Source organism: Branchiostoma belcheri, unplaced genomic scaffold (assembly GCF_001625305.1).
Source record: "Branchiostoma belcheri isolate BF01 breed outbred unplaced genomic scaffold, Haploidv18h27 scaffold2, whole genome shotgun sequence".
Classification (NCBI taxonomy): Eukaryota; Metazoa; Chordata; class Leptocardii; order Amphioxiformes; family Branchiostomatidae; genus Branchiostoma; species Branchiostoma belcheri.
The window spans coordinates 2,341,759-2,360,062 of NW_017803490.1; the positions used below are offsets into that span (position 1 = coordinate 2,341,759).

Consider the following 18,304-nt stretch of genomic DNA (forward strand, 5'->3'; position numbering starts at 1 on the left):
TTCAGAGGATAGTGTACTAGTAATAGTAAATCCTAACAACAATTTTCATATCATTATGACGTAATATGACGTCATTATGACGTCATTAATATGAATTTATTGTCTAAACGAAATTACTGAAATTTACAAAAATGCGTCAGAAACCCATAGCAACACAAAAAAATTATCAACATATCTCTTTGATATGAAATTGTTGCCAACTATATTTTAAGAAAAGTCACCAAGTTTGGTGGCCCTAGCGCAAGCCGTTCGGACGCTATACGACATCAAAGTTGATTGGGCACTTTTAGGCCCCCCCCCGTATAGGTCTGCAATGTGGTATTCGCAATAAAGACTTCAGATTACATAACGTCCTTATCATATGATTATCAATTCGTGCTGTGTCAAAGGCACCCACCTGTTAACACAGACTGCACGTTCTTTAAAACAACTTGTCCCTCCCATAAGGTATATTGTCCCTCGCCACCTCTACAAACATACCTATAAAACTGGATAAGTGGGAGGCAAACACTTATGTAACAGGTAAACATATGAAACAAGTGCTGTTCTTGTTTGACTTTTATATGAGAGTTCTCTTTTTCTACTCATGTTTTGGCTGTTTAAGAGTTCAAAGTAACCGGTTGCTGTATTTTGTGCTATATGAAACCACTTTTCTTGTTTTGGAATTTCTATGTTATTTGCCAGCAGTTTCAAAAACATGAATTGTTATATTCTTTGTCTGACTTCATACTATGTTTAAACTTCGATAGCAGTTCATTTCGAATCTTTTAATGAACGCGAGTCGTATCTCACATCTGATGTTGAAAAGAGAATTTAAAAAGAGACTGCACAAGCTACTATAGGGGGCCAAAACTAATGCCATTTTATCCCAAGAGCAAGAGCTATCTAATACAAAAGATTTATGACCCTAGCATGTCTAAATTATGAGATATTAAAACCAGAATATCCGCTTGAGTACCATAACAAGCCATCAGGGGGCCCAACTCCCATCATTTTGAGTTCTCTCCAAGACTTGCCCACCAACTCGAAGTCTCTACGTATACATCCCATCCGTGAGGACGTCCCTAACCGAAGCTAGGTACTCATTTTCAACTCAGTCAAGTAAGGAAATAGCTGTGAAATGCTTTTCCCAAGGACACAACACAGCCAGGGATTCGAACCCAGTACCTTCCGATTCCTAGTCAACAGCCCTAACCACAAGACCACCTTGCCACCCAGCCTAACCTTCGTCGCAGCTTCAAGGACTGTGTGTTCAGGTGTCCTCCTAACCTCAAACTGCCCTTTCCCCAATTTCAATAAGTCCGATAGTCCGGCCCGTTGATATATGGCCACTGACCGGTACTTGACTGTAACTGTTTGTCCAGTTTGTTATATGAGGCACAGGTGTCTGGGGGTTGGGGGTTGGTCATGATAAAAGGCGTCTTTGTTTAAAACGGTAAAACCGTGATCAAAGTGAGTCGCATACTTCAAATACACCTGGTCAATGTTAGAGGTCAACGATCTGCTTGCTCGGTGAAGTTTGAGAGCAGCCTGGTCAGCTTTAGGCCACGCCCTCATTTCTCATTTATTTCGAAGCCTTTTAGCCCTGCAGGGCTAATCTTCTAAGGCTCAAACAATAAAATTACATAATCACATACATAGGCAATGCTGCAAGAATCGAATGGAATTTGAGTTAGATTTGGGTCAAATTTCACTGACAACCACGCCCCGACCTACTCCCGATCACTATCCAACCATCAGCCAACCATTGCCGAACCCTCAGTCCACACCCAAATGTTGTAAACATTTTGAAACATTCGGCTGGCCCAGTCGAGCAGTAGTCGACTTGGCCGAACACCAGCCAACCTTGCTCCCGACCTACTCCTAACCATGGTTGGGGGGAGTTCGCCAAGCAATGTTTGGCTATATGTGACAGCGCCCTAAGGAGGCTGGCACCTAGGCTAACTAGGCCCCAGTATTCTGGATTATCGCGTGACAGGAGTTACTGACGACAACGTTATTGGGGACCTGCTCCTAGCCATGGTTGGAGGGAGTTCGGGAAACCATGTTCGGCTATGTGTGACAGAGTCCTAAGGAGGCTGGCACCCAGGCTAACTAGGCCCCGGTATTCTGGATTATCGCGTGACAGGAGTTTCTGACGATAACGTTATTGGGTAACACCGTGTCGTGACGTGCGTATCTTATCTCACGATAACAGCTATCTGAAGTAGGTAGGTGTTACACTGGACCGAGTGTTTACACAATTTACAAAGGATTGGTCAGGAAAAGTGTTAGACAGGCTTCCGAGGCAAGATAACATGACTGGGACTGATAAAGAGACAACGCAGATATCTAAACGAGGAAGACGCCCAGAAAAAGAAGATCTTAGCATCTTTTTGTGTATACGTATACGTGTGTGTGTACGTAGGTGAGGGGGGTCATCTAGTCATGCTTGTGGATTGTAAAATATGACATTTTGTGCAGTGCATGTTTTGGTCCTTTGCTAGATGAAGGTTGTATCTGTGTCACACTCAAAGAAGCGCTAGCGGTGAAGTTGGTTTGAAGACAGGCCTAAAGCCTGTTTCACTGATTGATGATTCAGGGATTGTTAGCTATTTTACGGTACAACGCCCTACGAATACACGTTTTTTTCTGGACCTGTTTCTCAGTGTTTGGCGAGGCGTTATGTTTAAAACCCCGTGACTGTTGTCCTGTTTTCTCGTGTACCAGGGCGTACCCTGACATCATTTATCACCGAGTGGCATCTGCAAATTTACCGTCGTAAAACCAAATGGCACTTTCTCCGCGTCTCGTTTGGTTAAGGACAAAAAAACTTGGCAAATGCGCGACAGAATGACACTTCTCTATGTACATAAAATAAACAGTGGTGTGGGTCGACTTAGTTGAACAGACAACATGTAGAAAACTTACAAGAAGAACACACGTCTTCTAGAAAATACTTGCATTCTGTAATACTTGCCATGACATGACTTCTAAATGCTTTAGTAGTTCCTGCCATTGCCAACCTAAAACATCTCTTTAAGCACATCTTTAAGCACGCTTAAAGTTATATACAATGTAAGAAACGGAACCTTTACGCATTGTTTAAGGTGTGATTAAAGAATGGATGATTCGACAACAATTGACGCGGTTGAAATATCCAAAGAAATAAGCAACTCAAAAGAACGAACTGGACAGTACACCACTTATTCCTGACAGAAAAAGCTATCTGTCACTAAAAATCCAAGACCTTAGCATGTCCAGGTCAAAAGATGAAAAAGTTCTGTTGCAGTACCAAGGTCAGCCACTAGGAGGTTCATATTTGACCTTGACCTTTGACCTACTAACATACCAAATATCATCACAATAAAGGCGTTCCGAAGTTATGCTGACTACAAATGTACACACAGAGACGGACAGACACACAGAGAGACATGCCAGAAACAATACCTCCATTTTCATGGAGGTAAAAACTGTAACATTTCTACAAAGTCACATTAGCTAAAAGGATGCTAATGAAACGCAGAGAAATTTAAAAAAGGGGCGTTGTCGAAGCCTGGGCAAGCTTCAGTGCGTAGTTCTAACACTTGAGTTGCCCCAGCTATTGATGGCTAATTGATGTACATGTAGCAAACAACGCGACAGGTTGCAATGAAGTTTTAAGAGCACACTTTGCTTCACCACACTAGGTTTACATTGGCTAGCTTTCAAGTCGAATAAAACGAACAGCTCCCCTTGGGGCGAAAACGTTAATCGTGACAAGGATGTTTTTATTTACATCTGTACATCCCGTACCATTAGTGAAGGTTTCCGAACTCTTTTCCATGTAAACTAAACAAAGACGCGTGCTAACCCGATGAACAAAACATCCTCTTCCCTCTGCGTACCTATGCTGTTATGTCTGTTCCCAATTACACGTACTCTTCTTTCTAAACGTCAGGGGTTGGGCATGGTCCAAGTATTGGGCTGGAAGATTTCCAACAGGTTTAAACGCACCCAAGGCGACTTCAGGGCAGTAAACTGGATTGTCAAAGTTACTCTTTAATGTAGTTAGTTTAGTCAATCCTATCCCATAGCATACTGATATCTGTGAGGCAAAAATGCGATATCACTGGCGGAAAACATTACTGTATATCAATGGCCAGGTGACCTTTCTGTAGAGGTGGTCGCTGGTACAGGTATGACTGTATATCAATGGCCAGGTGGTCCTTTTGTAGAGGTGGCCACTAGTACATGTTTGACTGTATATCAATGACAAGGTGGTCCTTTTGTAGAGGTGGACACTAGTACATGTTTGACTGTATATCAATAGTCGGATGGTCTTTTTGTAGAAGTAATTACTAGTACAGGTTTGACTGTAGGTCATAATTTCCACAGTATCCTATACGCATAGATTCGATAGATGCAGATAAGGACAAAGGCACCCTGGCTTCAGAAACAGAATGTGTCCGTTGGTTGTACAAATGATTACATGTTTCACCCATAGATCTCCTTATCTCTGACAAATGTTAACTTTATCAGATCTGCAAAGGATGGCCCACCCAGCAAAGCCACTTGATGTCTGTTTACAGACAAATGTTTACATGAAAACAATCATCAATAGGACCTGAAGTGGGTAAATATAGTCAGGACGTTCAGAATCAACAGGACCAGTTAAAAGCTCAAATAGTAAATATAAACGTCCAACCATGGTGACAACCTTACTAAAGATGATCTCGCATGTCTTACTGAAAGCTACATGGCCTAGAATAGCACATTTATATTAAACGAAAAGCTAGGGACGACCGTCGAATGTGTCAAAACAACTACCACTGTGTATCCCATTGTGTACAACAAAACAACTATGAGGAATAGATGAGACCACATTCAGAAATAATATCACTACACCATAGTCTAACGTGAATGTTTGGGCTTGAAATTGAACACACAAGATCTTGGAATGTATGGGAAAATAAAGATTCTGATATATCAGAAACGTAGAGGGTGTTTAGAGGTGACCGATCAGTTTATACCTTTAGAATGAATCTCAGTTACAAAGCAAGTATATACTTGCCTACATCATTGTAGCATGGTCTTGGTCTTGTTCGTCCCTCACTGTAACATACATTTTCACCTTTCCCAGCAAGAAAACAACAAGCAACACAGAAAGTTAACGGTCTGTTTTTTTCACAGATACTTGGCGACTACCCAGATGCAGCCGACAGACGCCAGGAAAGCGTTCCCGTGTTTTGACGAGCCGGCGTTCAAGGCCAACTTCACCACCACCATCGTACACAAGTCAGGGCTCAGCGCGCTCAGTAACATGCCAATCATCAGGTACGGGGGGCATCGTTTTCATAGTCTCTAGGTCTGACGTGATTGCGTTGGGCAAGCCCCCAAAATGAGAACGCAGTTCTAGTCCCAATATCTTTGAAAATCCATTTTTCCTGAAACGTTTGGTCCATTTTGGATACTTTTTGGGCTAACAAATATCGTCTAAAAGCTCCTACTCCGGTCACGTTTTGTTTATTTGAACAGTTTATTAGTGGGCGTAATGACAGATATGAGTGATTAGGTCTTGCATGGCCATGCTTAGAGTGTTTCAGTGTTATTTCCAATAGTGTTTCTGTACGCACATGTCATAATGGGTCAAAGGTCGTTGGAAGTCTGTATCATCCCCCGTCCCGTGTTGTGAACTGAGGTCCAGACCCCTTTTATAAATTGTATCTTTTGGTTACTCTCCAAGTTAAATATTACTGTGTTAAATTACAGTTTCACTGTTTACTATCTGTGTCAACAGCAACTAGCAAAGCATATTAATTGATTTAATTCATATCAATCAATGATCAATACTTATTTATAAATCTATCGCTAATTTCTATCCAGGAATGAGACCAACCAACCGGAAGTTGGATGGACAAAAGCTGTTTTCCAGCCTACAGTGCGCATGCCCACTTATCTCCTAGCCTTCATCGTCTGCGACTTTGGCTACATCGAGTTGACAACAGAAAATGGCCACACGGTACGTACGTAGAAGGGGTTACAAGGCTTCCATGCAAAAGAATAAACCTCCTAGGAAACAGCTAAAGTCCATTGAAATTTGTCCATTGATAATTGATTTAAAGTTCCTTTGCATTAATTTTCGTAAGATTTGTGGTATATCTACCACCTTTCTCTGTATATGCGGGTGCATATCACTCTCAGTGCGTTTATGTGTGCTTGTGTGTGCATGTTTCTCTGTGTATTTGTGTGTGTATGTGTGTACGTGTTTGTGTGTGAATTTGTCTCCTCTCTCCCTCTCTGCGTGTGTGTGTTTGTGTGTGTCTCTTTGTATGTGGTGCTTGTATACATGTATGAGTGTTTGCGTTTTTCTGTAAAAGTAACTGTGCTGTTGATATCTGATTGCATTTTCACGTCGTTTTCCCATGTGTATGTGCTTCTGTTAAGTGTATGTATATATCTGTGTCTTTGTATATGTCCGTGTGTTTGCGTATTTATGTAACAGTAACTGTGTTATATCTGATGATTGCCTCTTTACGTTGTTATCCCACCCCCTTAGTTGCGGGTATGGGGACGGAAGGAGGCGATAGACAGTGGTGCGGCGGCTTACGCCCTGGACATCGGGAACCGGTCACTCACCTATCTGGAGCAGTACTATGACGTCGGGTATCCACTGCCCAAGTCTGGTGAGCATTACAACAATGTACAATCCCTTACACTAATGTACTAAACTCAGATGTCTATCTTTATCTTCCATGAATGAATCATACATGAAAAATAAAATGTGTATGTGTGTGTGTGTGTGTGTGTGTGTGTGTGTGAGTGTGTGTGTGAGTGTGTTCGCGCGCGTGTGCGAATGTACGTGTGTGTATATGCGGCGTGTGTGTATGTGTGTGTGTGTGTGTGTACATGTACATTGTACATGTACATAAGGGTCACTAAACAATTGGACTTTTTTTAAAATTTCTATACTTTGGCATCTACTGGTCCTGCCACACAATTGAAGAGATATTAGACCTAAATCTTTGTTAGACCATTTTCAATAGCCTGGGTGCCAGACACATTGCACATGGACCCAAAGTAATATCCCAGTGTGCAGGATATTACTTTGGGCGCAATGTGCTATGGGTCTGGCACCCAGGCTACAAGCAGGCTACATCAATGGCTATTGTGTGTCCATGCTGCAGACATGGTGGCGGTGCCAGACTTCGCAGCCGGAGCCATGGAAAACTGGGGTTTGATCATCTACCGCGAGACGGCGCTCCTGTACAACCCGGCCACTGACGCGCAGTCCAACAAGAAGCGAGTCGCCACCGTCGTGGTGCACGAACTCGCTCACCAGGTATGTTTACCCAACACATAGCCAGATATGGCCTCCCTAACACTGCCGAACATTAATATTAGGCCGCAGCAAGTACATTTGATGGATGGCATCCCTCGCAGACTCCAACTCTAATGCGATAGGGCAAAACTATGGTTTGTTAAAATACTTTTTGGCGACGTTTCTGGGAGGAGCCTAATGGTACAGTATTGTGTGCAGTTTGCAAGAATTCTAGGAATTGTACAGGAACTTTGTCCACAGACATGGAATGTCCACAAGAATGTCTCCCAGCTCTGTTTGCTAGCTCACATTTCTGGAAACCCTTGGGAAAACCTGTCTGCCCCGGATGCCCTACTTTCTGTGACCCCGGGGCTCGTTCACTATACACTCAGGGGAGGAGTGCACTGTATCTGTCTAGACTTAACAGGTACCAGGTCTTCCTCAAAATCATGAAATCATGGCAGTGCCATGCAAACAATAACCCTAACAGCAACCACTGTCGCCATGGCAATGTATGTTTTCATTGCCAGTCTTGTTCTACATCGATGTCAACTAATAGCATTTGTGTGTCCTCAGTGGTTCGGGAACCTGGTGACCAACCAGTGGTGGGATGACTTGTGGCTAAACGAGGGATTCGCCACGTACGTCGAGTCGTTCGGCACAGGGGTGGTGGAACCGACCTGGCAGATGGTAAGGATGGGTGAAACAAATGGTATTGTATATCAGAGCGATTCAATACCAAATGTAGGAAAGCCTACATGTCTGTGGATCTTTGAGTACTGAATAAACCATCACGGTAGTAGTGTAGTATTAGTAGTAGTAGCAGCAGTGGCAGCAGCTGTGGTAGTAGTAGTAGTAGTAATAGCAGTAGTAGTAGTAATAGCAGCAGCAGTAGGTGTAATAGCAGTAGTAGTAGTACTACTAGTAGTAGTACTAGCAGTAGTAGTAATAGTAATAGTAGTAATAATAACAGTTAGCAGCAGTAGTAGTAGTAATAGCAGTAGTAGTAGTAGTAATAGCAGTAGTAGCTAGCAGCAGTAGTAGTAGCAGCAGAAGTAATAGAAGCAGCAGTAGTAGTAATAGCAGCCGCAGTAGTAATAGTAGTAGTAGTAGTAATAGTAGCACGCTAAGAACATCCTACGAGAAAAAAGGATGTGCCTATGGTATAAAGAAATACATAACACGACTGTCTTTCTTCGTCTTTCCAGAAAGATCAGTTCGTGATTGATGACCTCCAGTCAGTGTTCCAGCCTGACGGCCTAGGGAACTCCCACCCTATCTACGTCCCTGTCAATCATCCTGACGAGATTAACGAGATCTTTGATGCCATCTCATATGCAAAGGTGAAAATAATCATGTTTACCTCAAATTTACGGAAGGAAACCTATTGTTTTTGATCTGTTTTATCTCTCCCTTCTTCTTAAATTCCATACAAGGAGCTTTGGTGAAAGCTCCTTGTTTCAAACAAATTTAATGACCTGGACCAGACGTCTGTCACCATGGTGACCGGTGCTGTGGCAGACCGGACCTGTGGTGCTGCCTGGGTTACATTATGTAGCAATAGAGGGGCTGGTCACAATATATATGACTGTGTTTGAGTAAGTACTAGAGTTCGTGGAAAACACGCCTTCGTCAGGCGTTTTACGAAGACAACTGCTAGTAACCATCTCTGACAAAAGTTGTTATGTTGAATCTGAATCCTGCAGGGCGGCTCCTTGATCTATATGATGGTGGACTTCCTTGGTGAGAACACATTCAGGAAAGGACTTACGGTCAGTGATATGTAGTGTAACACTTCAAAGGTCACATTTTATATTGTATTGAAATGATGAAAAAAAAGTTTAAAAGAATAAGTAATATGGTGAAGTTCAAAATGAACATTTAAATTTTTGAAAATGTTTGAATAACTTTTGAATAAGAAAAGATGTATCATGAAGTTAAAAGAATAAGTATTGCCAGTGAATATCAGAATACGCAAATAGATGGGAAACAAAGATAATTGTGATATTTGTAGGTGAATTATGTGCGTGTTGTTGATCTGATGCCAACTGTACAATCCTTCACTTCACAGCTGTACCTAAATGCTCTGGCCTACCGCAATGCCTTTCACGATGACCTGTGGCGTTATCTGACAGAGGTACGTATCGGTATCTTTTTGGCGACGTCTCAGGGAGGAGCCTAATGGTAGTTTGCAAGAATTCTAGGAATTGTACAGGAAGTTTGTCCACATGCATGGAATGTCCACAGGAATGTCTAATTGTTGACATGCCCACATTCCTGGAAACCCTTGGGAAAATCTGTCTGCCCCGGATGCCCTACATGTGCTTGTACTTTCTGTGACCCCGGGGCTCGTTCACTATACACTCAGGGGAGGGGAGGGTACAAAGGCTTCCTCAAAATCATGAAATCATGGCAGTGCCATGCAAACAATAACCCTAACAGCAACCACCGTCGCCATGGCAATGTATGTTTTCATTGCCAGTCTTGTTAAAACAGTATGTTACGGTTGTATTTATTCAGTATACTGTATATACTGTATTTACGATTTACACATTGTTTTAGGGAGCCAAACTTGACAACAAAGATGGCGACCTGCCCGGAAATAACGTGAAGACTGTCATGGACACCTGGACACTACAGATGGGCTACCCTGTCCTTAGTGTCGTCACTTCCGGTAACCAGTATGCTGTGACGCAGAAGCATTTCCTGTACGACTACACTGCCAACGTCACGGACAAATATGGCGACTTGGGGTAAAGTACCAGATTCTATTAGCTTTATGGCCATGGGCATCATATAAGCACAATCAGTATCTCTATGTCTATGTCTACCAACATATATGTCTCTATCTATCAGATATCTATCAATCTTTCTTTCCGTCTCTCTTTCTCTCTCTCTCTCTCTATATATGTATATATATCGTTATATGTGTACAGAGAGATGGATATATATTATACATAAATATATAGAGATAGAGATATATAAATATAGATCGATATATAGAGATATGTATGAATTATAAATTTTCACAAATCATTACTTTCTAAAAGTTTGAATTGTTGTTGTAACTATAGGTGACAAATGAATCTCTTTAACGATAAAAGTTTTGAAGAATTCATAGTGCTGTATAAGACCTCACTTCAACATATTCAGTTGAAACTGACCTCCTGTCTATTCACAGATACAAGTGGCATGTTCCACTGACATACTCACAGGGGACAGCCAACTTGAACACCCCTCTCAGGCAATGGATGGCTCCAGACGACGAGACTGGTAGGTTATATAAGGCTTTCTTCTAATGGCTGTTTATGTAACTATATAAAAGTTTTGAAAATATCAGTAGAATCAATTTCTTCAAAATTGCTTTGTTCAGAACTTATGATAAAGTCTGGAATATATCATACATTTCTGTCTTGCAGTAACTCTTCAAAGTGTCAGCCCAAATGCCAACTGGATCTTGGTAAACATCGACCAGAAGAACTACTACAGAGTAAACTATGACGCCGACAACTGGAACAAGCTGAAAGATGCACTGATGGCAAATCACATGGTAACACTTACTCTTCTTAATATATATCTTACTACAGTACTGTGTCAACCATTTACTCCAATGACCAGCGATCGCTCTGACATCACTGCCAGCTACACGTAGTGATAGGCAAAAATAAACGGGTAACGATTGGTTGATCTGCCTACCGATAATTTGCATATGTCTTTAAATAATTTGCATGTATATGATGTAAACAAAACATACTAGATACGGTCGCCATTTTGGATTGTGTTCACGCGAGAGCAAATTCTTGACGTGGACTTGCGTGAGCTCGCACCAAAGCGAGGCTTCCGAGTTCCCGTATATATGTACATTATTGGTGCATCCAAGGACGTCATTGTAGAAGCTCCATGGTACAATGTTATCGTGGCTTGCGCTCAGGTTACACGTCACTTACTTGAATTTGAACCAAAACTTTGTACTAGATCTCGGCTAGTTATGTAGCTCTTAGTTTAAGCTGTATGCGTTCGAATTCATGCAACCGAAAGAATAAATCAAAGCAATTCACCTCTTATCATTTCTATCACCAGGTTTTCAAGAAGACGGACAGGGCTGGACTGATAGACAACACTTTCAGTTTTGCAAGGTAAAAAGAAGCACCGAGAAACCACTGATATGTAGCTTCCATGTTTCTTCACATCTAAGAGGATGGAAGATCTTTAAGATACACAGAATCTTGCTGCGTCCTGAAAATCATAATTTTTGTCCTTATTCTCTTCTTTGGGGGCGTATCAATATGAAATGTAACCGAAACATCATCATATATCTGAATTCTATGGTTTAAAAGAAAAAGGGCATAATTTCTTTTGATCCTTTAACTCATTGGCTTATCACATGTGAATAAAGAGCCGAAAATCCTGAATAAGGAAAGTAAAAAGACAGTTCATAACAATCGTATCTACAACCATGCCCAATTGCCCATCTAGTTCTGGATTGGGGCCAGGGTTAGTATGTCCCCTTCTAAGTACTCTCCGCTTCTTCAAGAACATAGATCTGCCCCAGGCACGGTTCTATAGATAAGGGAAGACTATGCAGAACCATGGTTCTGGATAAAGAACGGTTCTATATACAAAAGTAACTAACCACCCTAGCTCATATTCCTGTCTGTGTCTTTATCTGCAGGTCGGGAGACCTAAACATCACCGTTGCCCTGGACATGACGAAGTACCTGGCCGCGGAGCTGGACTATGTACCCTGGAGCGCCGCTGTCGGCAGCCTGGCCTACCTCACCATCATGTTAGAGAGGTCAAAGGTCTACGGCATGTTCAAGGTAAGCAACGAATCAGAGCCTGTCTGGTGGGTTTATCATAAAGCACGTCTTCAAAATCGGTCTCTACAGGGCGTAAAGTAAAACAGAAACAAAACCCTATGTATTGAAAATGAAATGTTAACGGCATCTTCCACATTTCTTCATGTCTTGAGGAGTGAAGAGGGTCGTGATAGATCTTATTGCATGGCAATTGAACATGGTACAATGTATGGCAACGACTATTAGACATAGTACAAAAAAGAGTATAGAATGAAACTCAACATCCTAGTTACTAAGCATCAATGTAACCACCTTCGGATACCAATGGAAGCACGTGGACAGAACGTACTACGCCTGTGTGAAACTAGCTAGTAATGTATTATGCATAGCACTTCTGCTGTTGTGATGGTATTCTGTTGTTTTTCTTTAAATTTCCCCTGAAGGATTACTATATGACACGGGTGCAGAACCTGTACGAACATTACGGATGGGCAGACCAAATGGACGACCAACTCAACACGTAAGTGGCACGCATTCATACTTTCATAGAATATACAAATGTACGTTATGCTACTAGATGTTGTGTGATGTTGTGTGTGCTACAAGTAAGTTGAAATGTCTGATTTTCCTTCTGAATTTTCATCAGATTCGCACAAGTGACAGCTATCGGCCGTTACTGTCGCCTTGGCAACGAGACGTGTATTGACGAAGCGAAGAGGAAGTTTGACCAGTGGAAGTCTGAGGCTGACCCGGACACTAACAACCCGTAAGTAACAACATTACCACTGACTTTTCTGTCTAGTCACAGGGGGCTTTTACCTATTTAACACGTAGTAGCAAATCAGATATATTGTATGTTTCTAGTTACATTAAAACGTAGACGTGATTGCTTATTGTATTGATTGTTTAGCTTCCAACCAGTAATATTCAGTCATTTCACTCTTGTACATGTCAACATGGGGGGAGTCGCAACATGAACAATGAAAGGACTAGCTTTAAAGAGAAAGGAATCGACTCAATTACCAGAAATCTTGCTTTCTTAACAAGTGAAAAAAGAATATCTTGGATGAAAAAAAGATTTTGACTTTAAAGCTACCTTCGACAGCTTTAACATATCATTAACCAAGAATTCGTCATATTTCTCTGACTAGTATTGAAGCGGACTTCAAGACCAGTGTGTACTGTAACGCCGTGCGGTACGGTAAGGTGGATGACTATGACTTCGTGTGGGACAGATACAGGTACTCTACCAACGCCGCGGAGCAGTCCAAGCTACTACTGGCTCTGGGCTGTAACAGGGAGCCCTGGATTCTCAGCAGGTTTGTTCAGACCCTAGTTTTGGTCTTTAGCACACTGAATTAGCTGTTTGGCTACCAATTCTTTGGATAAGGGGTTAGACAGGAGGGAGGGGGTTAAAGAAAGTATATATAGTATAATCCCAAAGTTATAGATAACTGCATAATAAAAGTGCAGGGGTTATGTATAATTATATATAATGGTCATATAGATTATGTATAATTATGTATGATAATTCAAATTGTTATGTATAATTATGTATAATGGTTTAAAGGGTTATGTATAATGGTCCAAAGTGTTATACGCGTATAAAATTATGTATAATTGTCCAAAGGGTTATGTATAATTATGTATAACGGTCCAAAGGGTTATGTATAATTATGTATAATACCAAATGTATATAATATGTATAATACCAAAATCACTATCTATAATTAGTATATTTATGTATAATTTGACTATTCCCAAGGGACTCATCAACGCTTTCCGCATATTCATTACCACCTGATATGTTACCATAAAAAGTATTAAGACAGTTGGGTTAAGCGTTTGAGATTTATGGGTGGGAGTCTATAATAAAAACGTTTTTCCATAATTATATCGCGTTCTGTTATAATATATATATATGTCCTGCATATTTCCCAAATGCTGAATGCTAAGCAGAGAGGTGTTTTAATTCTTATCCCAGTGCTTTAAATGTGTTGTTTTACATGTTGCTCGGTGCAAAAAAAAGATGATGTTTTTGTATACCTACGCCTGTATAGACACCTGGACCGGTGCCTGAACTCTAAGGAGGTCCGTCGGCAGGACATCCGGTCGTGTATCCAGTACGTCATGCAGAACGAGTACGGGCGGTCTCTGGGGTGGGACTTCGTCAGGGCCAAGTGGACAGAGCTGCAAGAGACGTACGTTCTGTTCAGTTAATGTAATAGAGCAGGATTGAAATTTTAATACGGAGACGTTTCAGGTACCGTCCGGTACCTTTCATCAGTACCTTTCATCTTTCATTTTGTACCGATGAAACCTTCACCAATGTTCTGTTCAGTTGTTTTATTTAAAATCGACTTACGATAGTTACATGTGTACATTGAACAAGTCTGTTCCCAGGGTCTATACATGACAGCTCAAAGCGTTTGAAACAGTCTGAAACCCAGGCTTTATTACGTTAGAACGTCTGTCTTTCTTAGGATGTAATAAGGCTCCAGTTCTTCAGTACTTTCTTCAGTTTCTTTACCTTTGCACAGAGATCTTTTCAGACTCGGTAAACAGCATGGGTAATTAATTAATTCTGTGTTGAAAAATGGAGAATGTGTAACTGTTTATCCCTTCCTGCATATCCTATCCTACAAAAGGTATACATCACATGCTTTCAGTGTGTGATGGTGGTTCAGCACCAGGGACAGTGTATGATGGTAGTTCAGTACCAGGGACAGTGTGTGACGGTAGTTCAGTACCAGGGACAGTGTGTGGTAGTTCAGTACCAGGGACAGTGTGTGATGGTAGTTCAGTACCAGGGACAGTGTGTGATGGTAGTTCAGTACTAGGGACAGTGTGTGATGGTATTTCAGTACCAGGGACAGTTTGTGATGGTAGTTCAGCACCAGGGAAAGTGTGTGATGGTATTTCAGTACCAGGGACAGTGTGTGATGGTAGTTTAGTACCAGGGACAGTGTATGAAGGTAGTTCAGCACCAGGGACAGTGTGTGATGGTAGTTCAGTACCAGGGAAAGTGTGTGATGGTAGTTCAGCACCAGGGACAGTGTGTGAGGGACGGTGTGTGATGGTAGTTAAGTACCAGGGACAGTGTGTGATGGTAGTTCAGTACCAGGGAATGAATATGCCTACATGTATAACACATACATCAAGATATTAAACATTGATTTTAAAAGACAATCATTAATACCATTGTGTTTGATGGTAGTTCAGTACCAGGGACGGTGTGTGATGGTAGTTCAGTACCAGGGACAGTGTGTGATGGTAGTTCAGTACCAGGGAATGAATATGCCTACATGTACATGTATAACACATACATCAAGATATTAAACATTGATTTTAATAGACAATCATACCATTGTGTGTGTTGAACCTGCAGACTTGGTGGGTTTTCCTCGCTATCCCGGCTCATCGCGACCGCATCAGAGGCCTTCAACACAGAGTTCCAGCTTCAGGAGGTACCAGTCTGTCTTTCCTGTTGCATGGCATTGATCCAATACTTATAATCATCCTACCATATGCTATGGAATGATATTTGAAAGCTTGATTTTGATAAACATATTCAGGTCGTGGTGAGATCAAAGGTTCATGGTTGCTTAAAGCTCCTTGGTCCAGTTCTGTTTCTTCAAGTTCTGAGACAACGTTCTTTGATTATTGTCTTTGCTCGTATTTGTTTGTGGCAAATGCATATTCCGGTTTTATTTCTTATAAGATTTTGAAGAAGGCACCATTTCCATTGGGCAACCAATAAGTGACCAAACATCATTGATAATGATGCCCATACAAATATTATTGATGGATTATTGGGAGACTTTGGTATAATTGAGCACTCACGGAAAGACCCCAAGAGATCTGCTCACCAATTGATATCATCTGTATCTGTATCTGTATAGCCGGTATAACCGCCTTTCGGCGTAACACACCAGCTTCGCAGGCACGCGGCGCGGCGGCAGCTGGCTATATTACACCGATCGACTTGTTCCACCTAACCCTTGAACTTCAAGCTCTAGGCATTGTTTAAAGCTATCTATTGACAGTGCCCCTACTGTACTTGGTGACAGTGAGTTCCACTCTGCGATAGTTCTAGGAAAGAATGAATTCTTGAACACCTCAATCCTTGGTTGATAACTCTGGTACTTGAATGCGTGGCTATTTCTTGTTCTCTTCTGGGCTGGTATTAGGTACTTAGTAGTTGGGACATCCACCAGTTTATTAGTCATTTTGTACATCATGCATAGTCTAGACATCTTTCTTCTGTCTTCAAGTGAGGTCCACTGTAGGTTTCTTTTCATTTCCGTGACACTAGCACCTCTTACATAGTTGTTCATACAGAATCTTGCAGCTTGATTCTGTACCCTTTCCAATTTGTCTTTGTCTTTCTTTGTATATGGATCCCATACTGTCGCAGCGTATTCTAGGTTCGGTCTTACAAGTGACGTGTATGCAAGTGATTTTACTCTCGTTGGACATGCCCACAGATTACGTTTAATCACTCCCAATGTCTGTTTCGCCTTAGTTGTGATATTATTAACATGTGCACCCCACTTCAGTCCGCTTGTCAGCGTGACGCCCAGATACGGATGGATTTTTGTGGTTGCTAAAGCCTGACCACAAAACTGGTAGCTAGTTGCATGTGGTGTTCGTTTGTTTGTTATGTGCATAATGTAGCATTTTTCGGGATTAAACTGCATGAGCCATTTGCTTTGCCATTCTTCCAGGGTGTTCAGGTCTTTTTGGAGAAGTTGTGAGTCGGTCTGTGTAGAAAGCTCTACATACGTATCCGTAAAAAAACTCTATCTTATTCATCAAGGCTTAATGGTTTAGCAACTTTCTCGCCTTCATAAAATCTCAACTTAGAGAAATGATATTGAAGCACAACATGTCAATATGGAATTCTTAATAAGCCCTATATCTTTCCCACATAGCTGATTGACTTCGCCGCCAAACATCCCAATGCCGGTTCGGCCACCAGGGCCATCGAGCAGGCCATCGAGAAGACCAAGGCCAACATCAGGTGGATGAATGACAATGAGGAGGTCATCTACAACTGGCTACAACAGAACATGTAACAGGACAGGTTACAGCTAAAACTGGATACAACACAACATGTAACAGGTGTATAGTGGTACATTTTTAATTGACAATAACACAACATGTAACAGGACAGGTGTACAGTGTTACAGCTACAAACGGATACAACAGAACATGTTACATGACAGGTTACAGCTAAAACTGGATACAACAGAACATGTAACGGGCATCTAGTGGTATACATCAGATTCTACATCTTTAATTGACAATAACACAACATGTAACAGGACAGATGTATAGTGTTACAGCTACAACTGGATACAACACATACAACATGTAACAGGTGTATAGTGGCACATCTTCAATTGGCTACAACAGCAGAACAAGTAACAGGACAGGCGTATAGTGTTACATCTACAACCGGATACAACACAACATGTAACATCAGGTGTATAGTGTTACAACTGCAACTGGATACAACACAACATGTAACAGGTGTATAGTGGTACATCTTTAATTGACAACAACACAACATGTAACAGGACAGGTGTATAGTGTTACAGCTACAACCGGATAAAACAGAACATGTAACATGACAGGTTACAGCTAAAACTGGATACAACAGAGAATGTAACGGGCATCTAGTGGTACATCTTTAATTGACAACAACACAACATGTAACAGGACAGGTGTATAGTGTTACAGCTACAACTGGATACAACACAACATGTAACAGGCGTATAGTGGTACATCTACAACTGGATACAACACATACAACATGTAACAGGCGTATAGTGGTACATCTTTAATTGACAACAACACAGGACAGGCATATAGTTAGTTACAACAAATACAACTGGATACAACAGAACATGTAACAGGCGTATAGTGTTACAACTGCAACTGACTATATCAGAACATGTAACAGGCGTATGAATTGCGTACATCTACAACTGGCTATAACAGAACATGTAAAATAAAAGGAGCATAAAAATGTACTGAAAAAATTCTACAAATGACTACATCAGAACATGTAACAGGTGTGGTGTTACTACTAGAAAGTGTAACAAAACCAAAAATTAACAATTGAGTTAAGAAATACCTTATGATTCAAATATCCACTTTGTGTTTATTGATTTGTATTTGCCTGGTTATATAGAACATTACTACTACTAATTAATGATTA

The 18,304-nt window shown here is 41.3% G+C and overlaps 1 protein-coding gene across 1 annotated transcript in view; it reads left to right on the forward strand.

The window, feature by feature from the left end:
- The window catches only part of LOC109468978 (aminopeptidase N-like), a 29,333-nt gene extending 12,177 nt beyond the window's left edge, over positions 1-17,156 (forward strand). The window contains exons 2-20 of the mRNA XM_019767359.1: positions 5,152-5,295; positions 5,845-5,980; positions 6,518-6,644; positions 7,146-7,300; positions 7,856-7,969; positions 8,488-8,622; positions 8,986-9,051; positions 9,351-9,416; positions 9,842-10,032; positions 10,461-10,552; positions 10,699-10,829; positions 11,360-11,415; positions 11,952-12,099; positions 12,522-12,598; positions 12,725-12,844; positions 13,230-13,397; positions 14,139-14,279; positions 15,467-15,545; positions 17,013-17,156. Coding sequence (XP_019622918.1) covers positions 5,152-5,295; positions 5,845-5,980; positions 6,518-6,644; positions 7,146-7,300; positions 7,856-7,969; positions 8,488-8,622; positions 8,986-9,051; positions 9,351-9,416; positions 9,842-10,032; positions 10,461-10,552; positions 10,699-10,829; positions 11,360-11,415; positions 11,952-12,099; positions 12,522-12,598; positions 12,725-12,844; positions 13,230-13,397; positions 14,139-14,279; positions 15,467-15,545; positions 17,013-17,156 — 2,290 coding nt within the window. The remainder of the gene's footprint in view (positions 1-5,151; positions 5,296-5,844; positions 5,981-6,517; positions 6,645-7,145; positions 7,301-7,855; positions 7,970-8,487; positions 8,623-8,985; positions 9,052-9,350; positions 9,417-9,841; positions 10,033-10,460; positions 10,553-10,698; positions 10,830-11,359; positions 11,416-11,951; positions 12,100-12,521; positions 12,599-12,724; positions 12,845-13,229; positions 13,398-14,138; positions 14,280-15,466; positions 15,546-17,012) is intronic.
- The last annotated feature ends 1,148 nt before the right edge of the window (positions 17,157-18,304 follow it).